Consider the following 20074-nt stretch of genomic DNA (forward strand, 5'->3'; position numbering starts at 1 on the left):
ATATGATCAGGCCCTTCATAGGAAAACAAAAACAAGCACTAATAAAAAATACTAATAACAAAGCAAATATTCATTGAATGTGACAAATCACTGGTAGTGAGAAGAATAGAAATTAAAATGGGATAGGCAAAATTGTAAAATAACAGCAATATCCAGAATTGGTAAAAGCGTAAGGAGATGGGTGTTTGCATTGTTGATAGAGCTTGAAATTCTCACAACCTTCCTGGAGAACATTTTGTACATATATCAAAGACCAAGATTGTGGGAGTCCTTTGATTCTATAATTTTCCTTCTAGAGATTGATCCTGAGGAAGTAACAGTAAAATTGAAATGAAATACTTACAATAGGGGGTGCCTGGGTGGCTCAGTCAGTTGAGTGTCCAACTCTTGATTTCAGCTCAGGTCATGATCCCAAGGTCATGGGATGGAGCCCCACGTTGGACTCCACACTGAGCATGGAACCTGCTTGAGATTCTCTCTCTCTGTCTCTCTCCCTCTCTCCTTTTCCCCCTCTCCCTCCTTCTGCCCCTCTCCCCTGCTTGTGTGCTCTCATTCACTCTCTCTCTAAAAATTAAAGAAAAAGGGGCGCCTGGGTGGCTCAGTCGGTTGAGCGTCCGACTTCAGCTCAGGTCACGATCTCGCGGTCCGTGAGTTCGAGCCCGGGGTCGGGCTCTGGGCTGATGGCTCAGAGCCTGGAGCCTGCTTCCGATTCTGTGTCTCCCTCTCTCTCTGCCCCTCCCCCGTTCATGCTCTGTCTCTCTCTGTCTCAAAAATAAGTAAACATTAAAAAAATTAAAAAAAAATTAAAATAAAAATTAAAGAAAAAAAGAAATATGTACAATATATTCATAATAAAACTAAATCAAGTGTCCACCAATTGGGGATTCATCGACTTATGTAGTAAAGCCATGCAATGGACTATGGTGTAAATAATGATTACTTCTTGTCTATTGATGTGAAAATATGTCCATAAAGTATTAAGTTAAAAAAAATCTGGTAACAAAATAGCATGTTTTTATCCCAATTTTGTTTAAAAACATATTTACAGGGAAAAACTCTGGAAGGGCATATACCTTATTTATCTTGGGTGAGCGTGGCGGGTTAGATCATGGCAATTTTTATATTCTTCATAAGTTTGCATCATGTGTTGTTTTAACAGTGAATATATATTATTTTTACAACTCAGAAAATTATCTCCATTTTGAAAAAAATAAGACCAGATATCATTTTTTCAATTTTATTTTTAGACAATACAATAAAATAATTTTTAACTATAATTACAGAAATATTAGTACATTACAACATTGTAATGTTGTCAGGATATAATAATATAAAATATTCAATATATTTTAAATATATTTCATTTGGTTATAGAGTAAACATTAAATTAAGTTTAGTTGCAGTAAGTTACATTTGCTGCATAGAAAAATCTTTGTGAGTTAAATTAGCACTGAAATTCAAATTTAGCATTATTGTAATACTTTCATAAATAAGTTAATAATGTTTACCTTGCAAAAAGAGAGACCTCTGAGAAATCCATTATTTTAGCACACTGTGAAATTCCAAAGTTGAAGCCCCAATTTTAAAAGAAACAAGGTATTTACATTTTATCTACAAAGGTAAGTCTGCATAACACTGTAAGCTACTCCTAGGCATCTGGAAAGCGAGGCAGGGGAGCTGCGTTGCAGTGGTCAGTCTCAGACGTGTGACATATGGCAGAGCAGCTGTTAACGGCTTCACTGGAATGTAAGGCTTTCTTTCGTACAGCCTGTCTTTGTCAGAAGTTAAACACTGATAAGCGGCCAGAGGAGAGGAGGCTTGGCTAAGCGGAGGCCAGTCCTTTGGCTGTAGCACCAATTTAGGGCTTTTCAGGATTAGTAAAATTAGCCGACCTTCAGGGCGTTGGTGACCTGGGACTTCAAAGAGAGGGACAGATGGAGCTATAGCAGCCAGCGGTGCCAGGTAACTGCCCGCAGAATCTTCTCTTGGCTGTTTGCCTCCAGCACTTGTTCTAACATGGAGTGCTTTGGCAATCGCCTGGAGTGCTTGTGAAAATTCACATTTCTGGGCCTTGCCCCCTAGAGTTTCTGATTCTGTAGGTCTGCGATGCCCTAAAATGGGCATTCGTAGCAAGTTCCCAGATGCTGCTGATGCAGCTGGTCCAGGGACCACACTTTGAGAACTACTGGCTTACAGAGGGTTTGTGGACGTCAGTTAGCCCTCTATGCCATTATTGTACGATTGGGACCGTAGGGTATTTGTAGAGCAAAAAAGTCTTAATATGAGGTGAGTCTACGTAAACTAAGTACAATGCACTTTATAATGTTCAAATGTACAAATGTCTTGATGGCAGGCATGTGAGCAGTGAAGGATGGGAACCACAGTCACAGTGTGTGCTGTCCCCTGCGGTCACACCTTCGCTTAGCGACTGAGACAGAAGCAATGACCTGAATTTGAACATCAGCACCACCGAGGCCACCTGGGGGGATCAAGAAGCATCTTCAGAACTTTGCCTCAGGATACCTGGCCTCCGATCCATCAGATTGTCACCATCAAGTACCAGTAGGTTTTAGAGTTTTGCAGACCTTTGTTTTCTTAACATTGTTCCTACCTGGCTTCTGCAATGCCTAAGAGAAGCTAGAAATCCTGGGCTTTCCCTGGGCAAAGATCTTATTTGTAAACCTTTACAAAGATCTACTGAATTATGCTGATGGCATATAACAACAGTGAAGGACAGTGACAAAGGAAGAAAAGGGGGGAAAAAAACCCCAGCTCGGATATGTGGGAGTCTTAACGGCAGCAGTAGGTTCATTACCTCTTTTGGATTATCAGGTCCAAAGCAAGTCTCTTTTTCTCCCCCTTACTAGCTATAATTTAGCACCATGCCTGGGACATGGCTTGGTGCTGAATGAAATGCTTGTTCAGTTGAATTAAGTAACCTTGGGAATGTATCAACACACTGAAAAGCAAATTTTAAGACCTATATCTGCCAAACTATACAATTTGTACATTAAGATTTTTACACAACTCTTTCCACATGGTTGGTAAGAATATGTAATATAAAACACATTTTTTTTTTTTTTTTTTTTTTTACAAAAAAAAGAATTAGAGAAATAGCCGGGGAATTAATCTGGAAATGCCCAGGTTAAATGGACTATGAATGGATCACAGCAAAGGAAAAATACCTGGAGCCCGATTAGCCAACAAATGTCTTAAGTTTTCTGACCATCTGTAGGGATGGGGTTAAAGTGCACATTGAAGAAGTAGCGTCCTTGTTATTTGTGTGGGTGAGCTGGTAAAAAGGAAGTGAGATACATCGCAGAGTATGTGTATAACATCAGCCTATTAAAATTAATTCAGTAAGGGTAACCATGGGAACACAAGCAGGTCGTACTGCTGCAGTGAAATGAATTCAATGGAAAAACAGAAAAAGCTTTAAAAAAATATGAAACCCCCTTTTGGCCTTAGGGAAACCCCCTTTGGCCTTAGTCTTGGGTACCTTTGAAAGAGCCCTAGAATATCCATGAACCTTAGTTCGGTTCCGGTTTCCTCAGGCCTTAGGTTACTGAACGGGTCTGAAAGTACAGTACAATTCATGCGGCTCTATTACTCCACCTGCCCCCATCTCCTTCCTGTCCCAGGGGCTAAAGTTTTAGGGAGGGGTTGGTGGCACAATCTCAAAGCGATTTAGCCTCCCTGAGTCGCAAAGACTGGGCCAGAAGGGGGCAAATCCAGTTAACTTGTGGCATCAAACTTTATACACTCGCCATGGAGCTAGTGCACCGGATACAAATGGAAGATGATCTCAGTGGTATTTTTGGCCAAGTCTGCCTTGCCACGGGAAACTCTGCAGGATCGCATATTTAGATACCCGGATGGCAGAGCTGACGTAGAAGAAATGCTTTGTTGTGTGGGGAAACAAATAAAAACTTTGTAGTAAGTCATCACAGAACCACATTGTTTGGTTAGAGAAAACTTCCCAAATAAATGCATATTCTGCACCATTACTTGGTTATTTAGGACAAAAAAGAACAGTTCTGTTTTCTTCATTGTCTTCTCTTCATGCACACCCGACAGCGACTTATTATCTTTTCTAACTCCCCAGCTTTCATAGTTGATGGAATAGGTTTTCTGAAATAAAAGCAAAAAACAAAAAAAAATCTCATCAATATAGATAAAAAGGGAATATTTGCTGGCTTTGAGGTTTGTTAATAACTATTGGAGCTTATCAAATTCTATTACAGGAGGTATGTTGTTGCGACATTTTATAATGTTGTTGACATTTTATAATTTAGTTGTGTTTCAGCAGCAGTAAGGAAACCTAGGCTGCGATGCAAACTCACAAATCCTCTGTTTTGTAATAAAAACCACGCTTACCATTTAAATAGTCTATATTACTCATAAGTCTGCCAGTGCAGTAAGTTAACAGTAGCAGATCGGTTAGTGGTTTTGTTCGTCACTTGCTAAAAGTTTATATACAAATGTTAAATATGTTTGGTGGTGACAGAAATCACATTTTTGGGGTCTTTATTGGTGCAGTAGTACAAAGCCATGGCTATTTGTTCACTGTAGGACACTTGTCACTGCGAGTGCCAAGCTAAACTGGATTTTGTTGGCATGAGATCTTTCCGATGTTCATCATCAACACCCAGGTAACGAAAATCTAACAGGGCAACCTCTGAATAGGTCTGTGATTGAGTCATCAGGTTAAACTTGACTTTGAATAGTTACCTGAACATTCTTTTGGGGTTTAATGAAGCCAACCAGAAACTGTAGGAATTTGAATAGTAGTTGCACGTTCCTCTTCCATGACATTCTATAAATGGACTGGCTCGGAATTCTTCCAGACAGGACCCGGGGGATGCCAGAGCCTGACCTGCGCCCTCAGAACCTGCACTTGTGAACTGTCAAGGTAAAAATCTCTGAATAAGAATTCTGTGCATGGCGTTCAAGTTTTCAATGCTCTACTCTTGGGGGGGTAATAGACAATAAGAAAAGAAAATAGCATGAACTAAACTTCTTATGCTTCGTTACCCAGATTTGCTAATACTCTAGCTACCTTCCAAGTTGAGGGACAGTCATCAAAAAGAAAGCAAAAGCAATTTATTCTGCCTGGAATGCACCTTTTCCTCAGCTAGCTTGTTCTCAGAGTTCAGGGATCTGCTTAAATATAATCTGAAGAAGGCTTTCCTTGACGTTGTCCCTTTCACAATCTCTCTCCTTATCTTTCCTTATTTCCCTTATAGTACTGATCACCCTCTGAACTCGTCACTATGTTTTCAGTAAAGAAGGGGGGATAATGGATCCTAAATGATGCTACAGAAAACATGAATAACCACCCACCACATATGTGCAGCTAGCACAATCACTGATGGTCAGTCCATAGATTTCTTCATTTAGCACTTAGATCTGGGGAATCTCTTTAAAAGCCTTTTTCTCTTAGTTCCCGTCTTCATAGGAATGTCAAAGGGGCACAGTGTAAGGCAATAAGATTTTGGAGCAGACAGACTCAGGTTCAGATCCTAGCTTTACCACTTACTAGTTGTGAGACCTTGGGGAAATTACTTCGTTCTTATTTATAAAACTGCAGATAATAGAAACTACCTTTAGGGTTTCCATAAGGATTACAGAAGATCTATCTATATAAAACAGCTGCCAGGTAAAAATATAGGCATTCCGTTACTAATATGGTATTACTCTTCACCTAAATGTCTTATTTAGAATTTGTGGATGAAGTCATTTTTTTTTAATGCTCCTTTATTTACAAAAAAACCCCAACTTGCTTTAAAAAAAAGTATCTTTCTAGATTTTCAAGCAAATGTCCATGGCACGCTGTGTCCATTGACGTCAGGCGGCTTCATTCCCTGGCGGCCGCCTTTCACCCAGTCCAACATAAGATTCTAGGGGCAATCTTTACTATGACTTTGCTGTTCTTTCCTCCTTACCATGATAAAAGAGAATCCTTTCCAGAGAGAAATCCAGCCATGAGGACAGGAGGGAATGTCAGTGGTTTGGCTGTGGATAGCTATGGCCATCGCAGGACCTTCACAGACGGTGCATCTGTAACACGAAATGAAGAATGTGGCATCCCCGCTCTCACGCACTGCGATGTACTTGCTGCCCTACGTTCCGTTACAAGTGAAGTGACTGACCTGGTCCCATCACAAAGCTAAGGGATTAGATTTTTTTTTTTTTGATTTTTTTTTTAAAAAATTTTTTTTTTCAACGTTTTTTATTTATTTTTGGGACAGAGAGAGACAGAGCATGAACGGGGGAGGGGCAGAGACAGAGGGAGACACAGAATTGGAAACAGGCTCCAGGCTCCGAGCCATCAGCCCAGAGCCCGACGCGGGGCTCGAACTCACGGGCCGCGAGATCGTGACCTGGCTGAAGTCGGACGCTCAACCGACTGCGCCACCCAGGCGCCCCAAGGGATTAGATTTTTACCTGCTAATATAAGGCTCCAGGGCCCTGCCAGTAATTGGAGCCATGTCCATTGGCATCAGAGCTGGTGTTGACAGCCAGTATGAATAATCATTTCGAGATGCAAAATTGCATACGTCATTGATGTTACAGAACAAGAATGGCATTGTGGTAAATCGCTGCAGGCAGCTGCCAAGAGTTCCTGATGAAACATTAGACTGAGTATCACTGTCAGTAAATTAAAATCATTTTGAGTATCCTTGCTAGCTAGAGGCTGATTAAAACAACCTATGGCAAAAATGAGAAAGGCAACACAAAAGAGTTACTTGCAGAATGTGTTATTTGCAAAGTTTTAACAGTGACAGAAATCAAAGATCCAATAAGCAAACACATCTTCCTTCTCCCACCCTTAAAACTTCCTGGGACCCTTTCTAATGAGCCTAGCACTTGAGGACTGGTAGAGGTCTGTTGGAAAAATGTCTTTTACTTCAAAATATTCCCAGTTCTTCCTACGTGTATAATAGCAAATAACTAGACAAAGCTTGAGAACAGATGCTACTTGTAAGACTCAGAAGCAAACGTGATTTCAGTGAAAATTGTTTGCATTCAACAGGACGAGCTAGATCAACATTTCACAAGCAAGGCTCTTTCCAGGGCTTCACGTTTCCAGAATGAAAATTAGACGTTAGGCCTGTGTTGTCTTATTCACGGTCTTCAAGGAGTGCTGTCAGGCACTCAGGGTTGTTTACACTTAGCTTCAGAGAGAAGTACCCCATGCTATGAAAATTGACCATCTGTATATGGAAGAAAATGACTGAAAACAAGGACTGGGACATTACCCAGGTCTTGTCCGTGGGCTTGTTCATTTCCTTGTACAAAAAGAAGAGAGAACCCACTATAGAGCGGCTGTGTGCCTTCTGGGCAGGAAGGGATGGCTGTGGTCTGACTGTGCCTGGTGAAGATGAAGCCTCTCATGGTTGTTGCAGTTGTGGGTGGTCCAATGTCTCCAGGTTTGCCCTTCAAGCCTGGCAGTCCATCCAAACCTGGGGGTCCTTTAACAAACATGGTATACATGTTGCAATACAAACAAAACCTCAAACTCATTTTCCGGAAGTACTGATTTAAATGTTTATGTATATCTGTTAAGCCCCTCTGTAAAGGAGTCCTAAAAAAGAGGGGCTTACAAAATGGCCAAACAGTATTAAATGTCCACTAGTTTATCACACGATGCCTTATAAATACTTGTGTATATTGCATGATGAGTTTTTGAGATCAGGTCTTTTTTTCCCCTCCCCCAATTTTTTTAATGTTCATTTATTTTATGAGAGAGAGAGAGAACAAGTGGAGCAGGGGCAGAGAGAGAGGGAGACACAGAATCACAAGCAGCCTCCAGGCTCTGAGCTGTCAGCACAGAGCCCGACGTAGGGCTCAAACCCATGAACCGTGAGATCATGACCTGAGCCAAAGTTGGACACTCAACCAACTGAGCTACCCAGGCGTCCCAAGATCAGGTCTTTTTTATCTTTGCATTCTGCGGTGTCCAGCACGGTGGCCTGCATCTGATAGGTCTTAGGTACATTTTTTTTTTCGGTACCAATGAATGTATTCTACAATGTGGGTAAATAAGTTAAATCAAATATCTATATTTTGGAAGTCTATTCAAGGAGGTACTTTTGATAAAGTCACTAAACATTCATGGACAATATTGAAAGTTCTTTTTAAAAGTTGCAAACTTCAAGGAAGTTTTTAATTAGTAAGGCAAATAGAATGGAAAAGACTGTGTTAAGGGTTAGTTTTTAAAATTTATATGAGCTTAAGGCAAAGTAAGTAATTTGTATACTTTTTTTCCCCTCTGCACTTAGAGTAAGGCACATTTGTCACTTTCTATTATTATTTTTTTGGTAATCTCTCCACCCATTTTGGGGATCAAACTCACGACCTCGAGATCAAGAGTCGCATGCTCTTCTGACTGAGCCAGCTAGGTGCCCCAACTTGTCACTTTCTAAGTAAGTACTGGAGAAGTATCCTTTCCCTCCGTCGTCGTGTTCTTTACTCTCCCTTTCTTCATCAAATAGCTATTATTGATGATACTGGCACCTGCTTCCATCCCCGCTTTGCCCCTGATCCATTTCCACTCTACCCTAAGCTCTACCCAACCCACCTTGGGTCCTAAAGAAATACAGAGAGGGTTGGATTTGGGGCCCACGAGTCAAGGGAGGATTGTTGTTTCCCACAAACAACCATGCTATGGTGCCAGGCAGCACCCCAGTATAGTCTCTGCTCGGAAGTCCATGCTGCTCATGAGGATTGGTTAAAGCCCAAGATTATATTTTTTTCCAGTCTCCCCACCATCCCTGTCTTGTCCGGGAGCCTTGGTTTGTTCTTTGAAGTTAAAAAGAAGCCATATCTAAATCTGTCTATGTCTCATGTCTTACTGGAGTAGTCCAAAAGCGTATGTTTTTAATATATCCAGATAGAGAAGATACACATTCTTTACTTTTCCCCACATCTGTCCTCATTCCCAGAGAGCTATAATTGGCCACAAGCAAACGATGCCTTGAGGTCCCTGCACAGGAATTTTGATTAGGTGAGTATGACAGAAATTAAGGTGAGCTGCTGTACAACTATGCACGATCAACGATATTCTGCATTTCTGAGCGAGAGGCCGGGCTCTTGGCTTATACCTGTGTTACTTAACTCTTAGATCCTTATCCTTCTTTTAAATGTTTATTTATTTTGAGAGTGAGAGTGAGAGCATGAACAGGAAAGGGGCAGAGAGAGAGAGAGAATCTCAAGCAGGCCCTGCACTGTAAGTGCAGAGCCCGGCGTGAGTCTTGAACTCAACTGTGAGATCATGACCTGAGCCGAAATCAAGAGTCAGACACTTAACTGACTGAGCCACCCACCAGGCGCCCTTACTTGTCAGCAAGTTTAAATCCTTGAGGGGTATAGCATCACACAGGTTCTGTGGCCAGTGGCTTTAGCAGGAAGGTTGCTTTGGAATTTGGCATAAGCCATGCCACTGTTTCCAGGATGCCTCTGGTTTTATTGGGTTTGCCACGAGGAGTCACTGTGCTTTGCTTTGTGCACATAAGCACGTCTCTTGCCCTGATAGCATTCAGTCGCGTCTCCAGCATAAACACCTTCAATTTTAAGAACCGTGTGCTCCCTCTGGTTCCAGAGACCCTGCTTACAGCCAGCAAAAATGGCCTTGGACCACAGCCTTCCAGACCTATTTGTCATTTTAGGAGTCCTGTTACCAGCAGGCCCCACTTATTTGCCCTTTAAGTTCAGCAACAGGACCTTCCTTCACCTCCACTAGACTAATTGGAGAGGGCCTTCTTCAGGATACACATGAATTGTTCAGCCATGTGGTATTCAAGAATGGTATAGCTTAAAGATGGCTTTTCCTAGGGGCGCCTGGGTGGCTCAGTCAGGTAGGCTTCTGACTTTGGCTCAGGTCATCATCTCATGGTTCGTGAGTTCGAGCCCCGCATCGGGCTCTGTGCTGACAGCTCGGCGCCTGGAGCCTGCTTTGGATTCTGTGTCTCCCTCTCTCTCTGCCCCTCCCCTGCTCACACATATACTCTCTCTCTCAAAAATAAATAAACATTAAAAAAATTAAAAAGAAAGATGGCTTTCCTAGATAAAGATACTAAGTTGTTCTTCTATTCATATCAAGATAGTATTTTTTATAACTATGTACTTACATGTTACTTCTCTAGATACTATTAAATAGTACTCCTATAAATAATTAAAAACAGTATTGGCCTTTCCAAAAATAGAATTAGTGCTTTATGAGGTCTATTTGTCCTCAGACTAACAATTTGGTGGACACTTGCCCAGTTGAGAGATAGGAAGGATGGTGTATTCCAATAATTCTTGGTTTTTCATCTTCTTCCAAATGAACGTTTTGTCCCTGGCTTTTAATGCAAACGACAAAACTGAAAGACGTGGATGACTCTTACAGTCACATATTTAAAGGCGACTTCTCTGGATATTGAAACAGCAGTCAGTGAAGAGAAGGAATAGAAGAAGCCAGCCATTCGTTTACCTTGCTCTCCTTTACAGCCTTTGTTGCCTTTTTCTCCAATTGGCCCAGGAGTTCCCGGCCTTCCATCCTTGCCTGGTTTGCCTCTTGGCCCACAGGGTCCTACGCAAAAAACCAACACTGTGTTGAATGGTTCATACAGGAAAAAACAGGGGTGGCCAGTCATCCCAGATATGTGGGACTTCTCCAGTTTCGGCAACGAAAGTCTTACACGCTGAACCACGGACAAACTCGGACAGTTGGTCATCCAACTTGTTACGTCCTACTTCTCAGGGGGGGAAAAGAACCCTCAAGAACAGACTAGAAACATAGGAGACAACAATGGTTTAAAATTGTGCTGCCATTTTGCTTCACCCTCTTCCAGAATTTGCTATGCCCTTGTACTGATCAACGTAATAAGTCATGTCTCTTTTATATCACAGAAGCAATTCAGGCAACCTTAGAACGTAACAATTCCATTCAGAAGTCTATTACAGTATGCTAACCCTATACAGAGGGGTTAGTTCAATTTCCATACACCAGTACTTTGATAAGATTTCATAAGATTAAGCATATATTTGCATTTACTACTCTTTCAAATGCTCTCCAAAGTGTGAGAAAACTACACACGCATAGAACTCAGGTTTATTCAGGTAATCGTTTTCAAATAAGAGCCCTAAGACCAATGGTTGTCACAGAAGATAGAATTAATACTTGATCTTAATGAAAAAAAAAAAAAACCCGTAAGTGCCTAAAGTGTATTTGCTTAAGCTTATACACTGCACAATAGGTTTCAATAGAGTCAATATTTCCAATAGACTCTATAGTGCTTGCTTCCAAAGCGCTTTGTAGGTATTTTGGTTCAACCACTTGCTCGTAATCCATGTCAATACAGTCAGTTCCACACCTAGGATTCCTGGTGGCCCCGGTGGCCCAGGCTCTCCTTGCATCCCTGGTTCTCCAACAGGTCCAGGTGGCCCTGGGCTTCCCGGAAGGGAGATGATCTTAACTGTGCCAGGGTCTCCACGTATACCTATTGACATGAGCAGAGGAAAACGATGGGTTCACTGATGAGCTACCCTTTCTTCATGAAGAGCAATACTAAGGAGAATAATATTTACCGGGTGGTCCTTTTGGCCCAATTTGCCCTGGAGGTCCAACTGGTCCCGGAAATCCTGGATTACCCTTCTCCCCTTATAAAAAAAAAAAAAAAAAGGCAATGTGATTCCATGTAGAACAGTGGGTTTCCCAGCTCTTGAGGTTTATGATCAACTGTAAGGACAGACACTGGGAGTTAGGACTGGAGGTGATGGGGCTCTGTGACAATGGCTACAACTTCTGGCATTTTATTTGGACCCAATCAATCATGCTTAATGTCTATTTAAAAATATATTCTAGAAGTAGGCATTAAGATTTTGTATTTTAGTATTGAAGGGGAAGAGTTCATAAAGTTCACTGTTTCCGTTCAGAAACGAATTTAATATTTAAGGTAAAGTATGAAGTGACATTAAACCTATTTTAGTGCTTACATCAATTGTCACAGTTATCTACTTTCTTAGCTTATTTCTCTAGCTTTATTAAGAGCCCATTAGTTATATTAGGGATTCTCATGAACACATATGGAATTCATGTAACTATCATGTAAACTATCAAAATGGTATGATTTCTCTCCCAGTCTTTGACATGAATAAAAGTTTACAAAGAATCACTGATTTGGAGAAATACTTTTTTTTTAATCTTTATTTATTTTTGAGAGACAGAGTGCAAGCAGGGGAGGAGCAGAGAGAGGGGGAGACACAGGCTCCAGGCTCCGAGCTGTCAGCACAGAGCCTGACGCGGGGCTCGAACCCATGAACCGTGAGATCATGACCCGAGCCGAAGTCGGATGCTCGGTGTCCCTGGGGAAATACTCTTTTTAAAAATCGTGAAATAATATAGGCATTATGTCTGATTTCTTAGAAAGACTTTAATACTAAAGATGGTATTTATGGAAGCAATACAATCAAATCGATTATCAAAAGTTAACTGGAAACTACACTCTAAATTATCCACTTGGTATCAGAACCTCAGGAAGATGTCCATATTTATTTAAACACATCAGAAAAAGCCTGTTTTTCCTTTTGAGGATTAAAAATTTTCATGTTCCGAAATCTAAGAAAAATGGAGTATGTTTCATGGAACACATTTCAAAAGAACGCATTTTTTGACTCTCCCCTCTAAATAGCTCTAAATATTTCACCAGGACGTTTCTTTCTTTAGTGGGGCCCTTGTATAATTTTTCCAATCTTAGATATTCCTGTTCTGGGAGGTGGGGAGTGACAGGTGGGACACATGGTGCCCAGGCTGCCCTGTTCGCACCCCCCCCCCCCCGTGTTCACCCTCCCCCACCATGTCTACTGGGACTCCTTGGAATCATCTGCTTTGATTTATTCTTAACGAATTTGCTCCTTGGAGAGTCAGTGGTTGAAAGTACCGAACAGGCTAGGCTCTCTTGGAACTCCACCTTGTCCTCCCTTGGACCCGGAAAAGGTTTACCTTTGTGAAAGTGTGGCTTTGTTCCTTTTGGCTACACTCACTACTTACTGTATAGTCTGTGATAATAGATTCCCTACTGTACAGAAGCAGTGACAAAGGATTTAATCAGTGAAGACAACAAATATAATATCCAAAGCCTTATTTAAGGTCATAGCATCCTTATGGAAGATTTGAGAAATATTTTCTGAAACCTGACATTTAGATTTTTGTGCATGAAAATTTTACACTTACGACCCCCCGGATTATATTTCTCTTCTGATTATCATGCATGTGCCAAAAAACCAAATACTTAAATCTCACGCAGAACACTTTACTTACCCTCCCCCATTAACAGTTTGGTAAATATTTGTTTCGATTTTCAGCTTTTTAACATTATAACACACACACAAGTGAAAATAAGCAACTTCAAAGCAATAGCGTTGATATTGATGTAGTTCCCCATCCCCAACCCAACACACATCGGTATTCTCCCCAACATACATCAGTATTTCAGCGGTCACCACTTTAAACTGTTTATTTTTTAGTTTTTCTACAGTTTCCATCCTTAAGGCGTGAATTTAGTGTTTAAGACCCCTGGGGCTGGGTTCTGGTGGTCTTCCTTCTTTACTCATAACCAAGGTCCTATTTGCACCCTGTCTGTGATGACTGGAGGAGTTCAGTAAACATTTGTGTGCCCTAAAATATAAATCACAATCATCGTCTTTGTATCCAAAGAGTAGTGCACAAAAACAGTACCTTTTACCCCTGGAAATCCATGGAATCCCGGATCACCTCTGAGCCCTGGCAGACCTGGGGCACCTGGTGCTCCCTATAGTTCAGATAAAAGGGAGCAGTACCAAAGACAAAATTTTAAAAATCACAATTGTCACTGTAGTCCTTTTTTTCTTTTTAAGCAAATAGGATATAATACGTTGGGTCAGAATGAACTGAGGTCCACAGATACCATTTTTACCTTCCAATCCAATCCTCCTATAGTTCCTCTGCCACCTAGATCTCTCCTGAGGACTATCATTTTCTTTTTCTTTTTTAAAAAAAATTTTAAGTTTATTTATTTGAGAGAGGGGGAGAGCATGCACACAAGTTGGGGAGGGGGAGAGAGAGAGAGAGAGAGAGAGAATCCCAAGCAGGCTGTGCACTGTCAGTTCAGTGCGGGGCTTAATCTCATGAACCATGACATCATGACCTGAGCCGAAACCGAGTCGGACGCTTAACCGACTGAGTCACCCAGGCGCCCCGGGACTATCATTTTCAATAACACAGAAGCAAAAACTGCCCTCACGGTCAAGAGCAAGCACAACTTCTGGGTGTTAATGTCTGTTGTAGGAGTGTGGAATACAACTTAATATTCTGTATCCTACATGGACCTGACCAGTATCTGGAGACCTTTCGGGAAGAGCAGGCACTGGATTACCAGAATGAAAATTGTAATTTTTGTTTGTAATTTTTGCAAAGACAACAGAGCCCATATTGAATTATAGCACCCACCATCATTGAAACTAAGTTGGCAGAGTTATAAATTACTCCCGGCCCGAGTGGTGGTGGAAGTAAGGTGTCCAGGGATTGGGACCATGAAAGGGTTATCCGGGACACTTTGACATGCACTTTTGGCAAGGATGCAGGTGATCTGCCCAGGAGACACTCCCTCCTTGGGCTCATACTTGCCCTTGTAGCCATGGAATGCTCAAGCAAGGCCACAGGAGAAGGGGCAAGGGATCAGAGCTTCAGAAAGGAGCTACATGTCAGAACATAAGTGAAATCTATTACACTGTCCATATGAATGGAAACAGTACTATTACTTGAAAACAAGGAACTGAAGGTCATTAAAAATGCCAAGAACAAAACTGGCCTCTAAACCAAATGTCTTTAGAGCAAGAAGACCAAAGAAGGAAAAATCCTGTACCTTGGATCGGGTGGTGTCAGGTGCAAAAAGGCGGGAGAGAAAATGGAACCACCTGGTCAAGGACTCTCAGGCTCCTGAGTCTGGCCTGTTGTCCAGAAGCAGAGGTAATCGGGGAGGAGGGGCAGATGCCAGGCCCCGCCCTCGGGTGAGGAGGGCACAGCTCCATGCAAGGAGAGGATTGTTAAGGGCACAGAGCCAGTTTAGGCATCCATCGAGAAGAATTATATTTCTTTATTTTTTTTAGTTTTTTTAAATTTTATTTTAGAGAGTACTTGTGTAAGCAGGGGAGAGGAGCAGAGGGGCAGGGTGGGGGACAGAGAGAGAGAGAGGGAGAGAGAGAACCTTAAGTAGGCTCCATGCTCCGAGCCTGACGCCAGGCTCAATCTCACAAACTTGGGATCATGACCTGAGCCGAAACCAGGAGCTGGACATTCAACTGACTGAGCCACCCAGGTGCTCCAAGAAGAATTATCTTTCCAGTGCAAATGTAGAAGCCCTGACTGACCTTGAAAGCACCAGAGGACTTAAGAGAGATCGCATTTCCAAACAATACATTCCACAGCCCAGTGTCCTTGGAAGGACTTTCTCTGTGATTTTAGGATCAGTGTTTGCCACTTTCAGAGAATCATGGAAAACATGAGAGAGATCTAAGACTGGGCAAATGTCTCATTTAAAAAAAAAAAAAGTTTTAAAAAGGTAGACGCTGGAAACCGAATACCAAGAGAACTTAAGAGAACTTCCCATGATTCCTCACATGCCATCATGCTAAATAAAGTACCTCATTGCCCATCACTGATGAAAACATAGAGCAGCTATGACATAACTCTGAATTCCTCATCAATCTCCAAGAATTTGATGTAAACAGGGGGAAGACAGGTTTCTCAAATATGCTGCCAAGAAGAAAGTGAGGGAAGATGGCCCAGGTGTTGGGTGAGAGACTGAATTTAGAGAACTTCATAGTCTGGGAGCATGAGCCTAGATGAACACAATGACAGCTATAAAAAAGAAATTTGAAAGTTCTGCATTTAAGTCACAAACAGACAAGAGCTGGAAGTAATGGAGAAAACTTGGAAGTCCTTCATAAGGAAAAGCATGTGCATACACACACACACACACACACACACACACACACACGCTCTGGTTGACCAGAAGCTGACTGTGCAGTGACAATGTGGTGATGTGGCAGCCAGATAGCCCAAGGTCGGATTATAAAATGGTGTTCCAGATGGTGAGAGTCTTCCCTCCTTTAGCCACTCTGTGGGGGGTACTGAGTTCTTACTCCCAGGGGGTGTTTGTCTCAGGGGCTGTGTTCTAAAAAAATTTTTTTAATCCTTATTTATTTTTGAGACAGAGAGAGAGAGAGAGAGAGCGAGAGAGAGCGGGGGAGGGGCAGACAGGAGGACACAGAATCCAAAGCAGGCTCCAGGCTGCAACGCAGGGCTCGAACTCATAAGTGGTGAGCTCGTGACCTGAGCTGAGGTTGGATGCTTAACCAACTAAGCCACCCAGGTGCCCCTCAGGGGCTGTGTTTTTAAGGGAGATGTTGACCAACTGTGATATATTCAGAATAGAGGCAGGGTTGACAAAGGGTTAAACTGAATTTGCAAAACGCAGGTATTTATCAGGGGAGAAAATGCTGAGAAGGAAGTGGCAGCTATTTAGAAACCCTGGAAGTTCCATCAAGGGGAAAAAGTAAATAGACATTCACTGATAACTTTCAAAGTATATTAATACAGAAAAATGATATTGTCCTCTAGAGTGATCCCAAACTGTTAGGTGTTTTAAGAGTCCATTACTGGGGCGCCTGGGTGGCGCAGTCGGTTAAGCGTCCGACTTCAGCCAGGTCACGATCTTGCGGTCCGTGAGTCCGTGAGTTCGAGCCCCGCGTCAGGCTCTGGGCTGATGGCTCGGAGCCTGGAGCCTGTTTCCGATTCTGTGTCTCCCTCTCTCTCTGCCCCTCCCCCGCTCATGCTGTGTCTCTCTCTGTCCCAAAAATAAATAAAAAACGTTGAAAAAAAAAAAAATTAAAAAAAAAAAAAAAAAAAAAGAGTCCATTACTGAAATTGTTCAGAGTCTAAACAAGAAAAGGTCAGGAATGACATGGAAAAGGGTCCCCCACAAACCAAACTTCTAGAGGCCAAATCTGTCCAACTCTTAGGATTCTTTGAACCCCCTGGACTCTGCCCTTGGGTGCTCAGAAGCATCACACATGGGCATTTTTTTGTTGCCTCTGGGGACATCTGATCCTGGCAATTCATGTAGAAGAATATAAGAAGTCAAAATAATTTCCCACACTTACCGGCTGACCCGGTGGCCCCTCGTCTCCTACAGTTCCAGGCGGACCTCTAGGGCCAGGCTCGCCCAGAAGCCCCTTGTCTCCTTTCAAGCCTCTCACGTGACTCCCTGGAGGTCCCGGAGGACCAGGGTCACCTGCATTTACAGAGAGCCGGTCAGTATTGGGCAGTGGGGGCACCTGGCAGGTTCTGTCGGCAGGTTTTTTTTTTTACTTAAAAAAAAATTTTTTTTTGATGTTTATTTATTTTTGAGAGAGAAAGAGAGAGACAGAGTGTGAGCAGGGGAGGGGCAGAGAGAGAGGGAGACACAGAATCCAAAGCAGACTCCAGGCTCCAAGCTGTCAGCACAGAGCCTGACATGGGGCTTGAACTCACGAACCGTGAGATCATGACCTGAGCGGAAGTCGGAAGCCTAACCGACTGAGCCACCCAGGCGCCCCACTGTTGGCAGGTTTTTGGATGACGGGCACAGCCTGCACCCAGTGTGACCCCGCACATGCTTTCTGTTGTGGAGCGTTGATGGGCTTGTGGTGAAGACAGAATGAGATAAGGCCAGGGAAGTGCTGGCCGAAGGCAGGGGCTGTTTGTCCTTGGTGAAAGTCTGCCAGACAGGGTCTGTGCCTAGCCTGGTACTCGATCCATAAGAGCAACTCAGTAAATCTTGGTGATGGGATGCATCTCTCTCTTTTAGGCTTATTAATTTGGTGTGCTCACTTCAGCAGCACGTATACTAAAAATGGGCTTATTTATTTGGTAATCACTAATTTTCAAACAGATCCCCTCTGTCCCCATCACACCAATAGCCGTGGTGAGCACCAGGTGATGTACGAGAGCATTGACTCACTATATTGTACCCTTGAAACTAAGATTACACTGTATGTTCACTAACTGGAATTTTTTTTAATGTTCATTTGTTTTTTAGAGAAAGAGAGAGCCCGTGCAAGCAGAGGAGGGGCAGAGAGAGAGGAGGACAGAGGATCTGAAGCAGGTTCCCAAGCTGATAGCAGAGAGCCTGATGCGGGGCTCAAACTCATGAACCGTGAGATCATGACCTGAGCCAAAGTCAGGCGCCCCAGCTAACTGGAATTTAAATAAAAAGTTAAAAAAAGAAAGAAAGAAAGAAAGAAAGAAAGAAAGAAAGAAAGAAAGAAAGAAAGAAAGAAAGAAAGACTCCAGCAGCTTTGCTGCACTCTGCTAGAGCAAGCAGGTAAAGACCAGAGGGAAAAAGAAGCAAAGAGGTCACACCAGGGGAAGGTTGAAAGCTGCTGTTGTCAAACGTTATTTTCATTCTTCTATCTTATTGAAAAGTAGACCCTCTACCTGGGTTTCCTCTGAAGCCTGGTGGACCTCGATCTCCTTTCTGGCCAGGGATGACTGCGCCAGGAAAACCCGGTGGTCCTGGGAGTCCCGTCATGCCAGTGGGTCCCCACGGCCCGGCATCTCCCACTATCCCTTTCCTGCCGGGGAGGCCGGGTAAGCCTGGGGCTCCCCTGTCTCCTTTGGCTCCTGCAAAGGAAAAGGTTTGGTAAGTTTCCGTAATGGCCTTCTACTTGGAGTTACAGTTTGGGGTTACCTGTAGTAATGCAGATGCTGTGCTTAAAAGGCATTAAGATTCGCAATATAGTTTTTGAAAGAGGCTGGTAAAAGTAATACAGGTCTATAAGAAACTGAGTCGAGACTAATTTCTGCCTTAGTTCAGTCTTTTGATACAAAGTCACCTCACTATTCTATGTGTCAGTTTCTCTTTTGTTCTTTTTTCTTTTTCTTTTTCTTTTTTTTTTGAGAGAGAGAGAGAGGGAAAGAATTTTAAGCTGTCTCCATGCCCAGTAAGGAGACTGATGTGGAGCTCGATCTCGTGACCTAGGGATCATGACCTGAGGCAAAATCAAGAGTCAGAGACCTAACTGACTGAGCCACCCAGGTGCCCCAGTTTTTCTTATTTTAAACACCTAATGTAGCTCAGTCTTTAAAGATCAAGTGAGATAATATACAGATGGAAAAGTGTAGTGTAACTCTGAAGTGTTGTGTCACTATCTGCTTCAATTACTATTATCTGATGAACTTTAATTACAATGACGTTGAATAGAGAGAACGTTCAGAGCTAAACTTCCTGGCATTGATGTGTGCATCTGAAGAGTCACACAGCTAAACCCAGACAAAGGAACAACAAAGTTGCAATCCCTCTTCTCTCCTTTCTTCTCCCCCATAACACACACAAACACTAGTCTGGAAGGGAAGGCGGTGGCTGGGGGTTTGGAATTACCAATGAGGATTCCCAAAAAGTCACCACTTAATTACTAATATTCTTCACCTTGGAGAACCTTCAAGAAAATTGGGCTTTGACGTTCATGAATGGGAAACGTATGAACTGCAAATAATCACTCCCTCCTCTTTTTTCTCTCTGTGTTATTCTAGAAATAGTGAACGGCACACAAGTAGGGGACAGGAAGAAGAAGGATGAGGCTGCTGGCACAGGGAAGGGCTTGGGACGTTATCGTGCAGGAAGGCAGAGTGATGATGAAAATAAAATGGATGAATATTAAAATACTGAATATCTAGCCTTTGTCTATCATGTTCTTTAGCTTTTTTTTTTATACTTGTAATTTGTGTTTTTCAAAGAAAGTGGTTAGATGGCTTCAGCTCACTTGAAGCTCTGAAATGCTGGGTATTTGTACAACAGAGTCTGGCAGTGGTCGGAGACCCCAAGATGTGGTCTTAGGTTGTATGGTCCATGCCCATAAAGATGCTTCCTTGTCTCACAGTATGATTTCATTTTAGCATTTGGGAGTCTCAGTGAAGTCTTCTCCATATTTAGTTTATCCTAGAGGGACTGAGGCACATAATCACCTACTTACATAATTGGGCTAGTTGTTATTTTTTTAAGGCTTTTTG

The 20074-nt window shown here is 42.5% G+C and overlaps 1 protein-coding gene and 1 long non-coding RNA gene across 3 annotated transcripts in view; one reads left to right on the top strand and one right to left on the bottom strand.

Annotated features, from left to right (window-relative positions):
• Nucleotides 1-3885: 3885 nt before the first annotated feature.
• COL4A3 (collagen type IV alpha 3 chain) overlaps nucleotides 3886-20074 on the bottom strand; it is a 133595-nt gene continuing 117406 nt past the window's right edge. For both annotated transcript variants that reach the window (XM_019445723.2, XM_019445722.2), the window contains exons 42-52: nucleotides 18503-18688; nucleotides 17188-17318; nucleotides 13724-13796; nucleotides 11575-11646; nucleotides 11361-11486; nucleotides 10478-10576; nucleotides 7263-7475; nucleotides 6448-6625; nucleotides 5946-6060; nucleotides 4732-4904; nucleotides 3886-4131 (exon numbers count right to left, since the gene is read on the bottom strand). In XM_019445723.2, coding sequence (XP_019301268.2) covers nucleotides 4047-4131; nucleotides 4732-4904; nucleotides 5946-6060; nucleotides 6448-6625; nucleotides 7263-7475; nucleotides 10478-10576; nucleotides 11361-11486; nucleotides 11575-11646; nucleotides 13724-13796; nucleotides 17188-17318; nucleotides 18503-18688 — 1451 coding nt within the window. In that variant the 3' untranslated portion in view covers nucleotides 3886-4046. The remainder of the gene's footprint in view (nucleotides 4132-4731; nucleotides 4905-5945; nucleotides 6061-6447; nucleotides 6626-7262; nucleotides 7476-10477; nucleotides 10577-11360; nucleotides 11487-11574; nucleotides 11647-13723; nucleotides 13797-17187; nucleotides 17319-18502; nucleotides 18689-20074) is intronic.
• LOC128777578 (uncharacterized) lies at nucleotides 4825-12165 on the top strand. The gene is made up of 2 exons (XR_008422786.1): nucleotides 4825-4912; nucleotides 8949-12165. It is a non-coding gene; the product is annotated as an uncharacterized LOC128777578 (long non-coding RNA).

This window comes from Panthera pardus, unplaced genomic scaffold (genome assembly GCF_024362965.1).
Source record: "Panthera pardus isolate Hobbes unplaced genomic scaffold, ASM2436296v1 HiC_scaffold_10, whole genome shotgun sequence".
Lineage (NCBI taxonomy): Eukaryota > Metazoa > Chordata > Mammalia > Carnivora > Felidae > Panthera > Panthera pardus.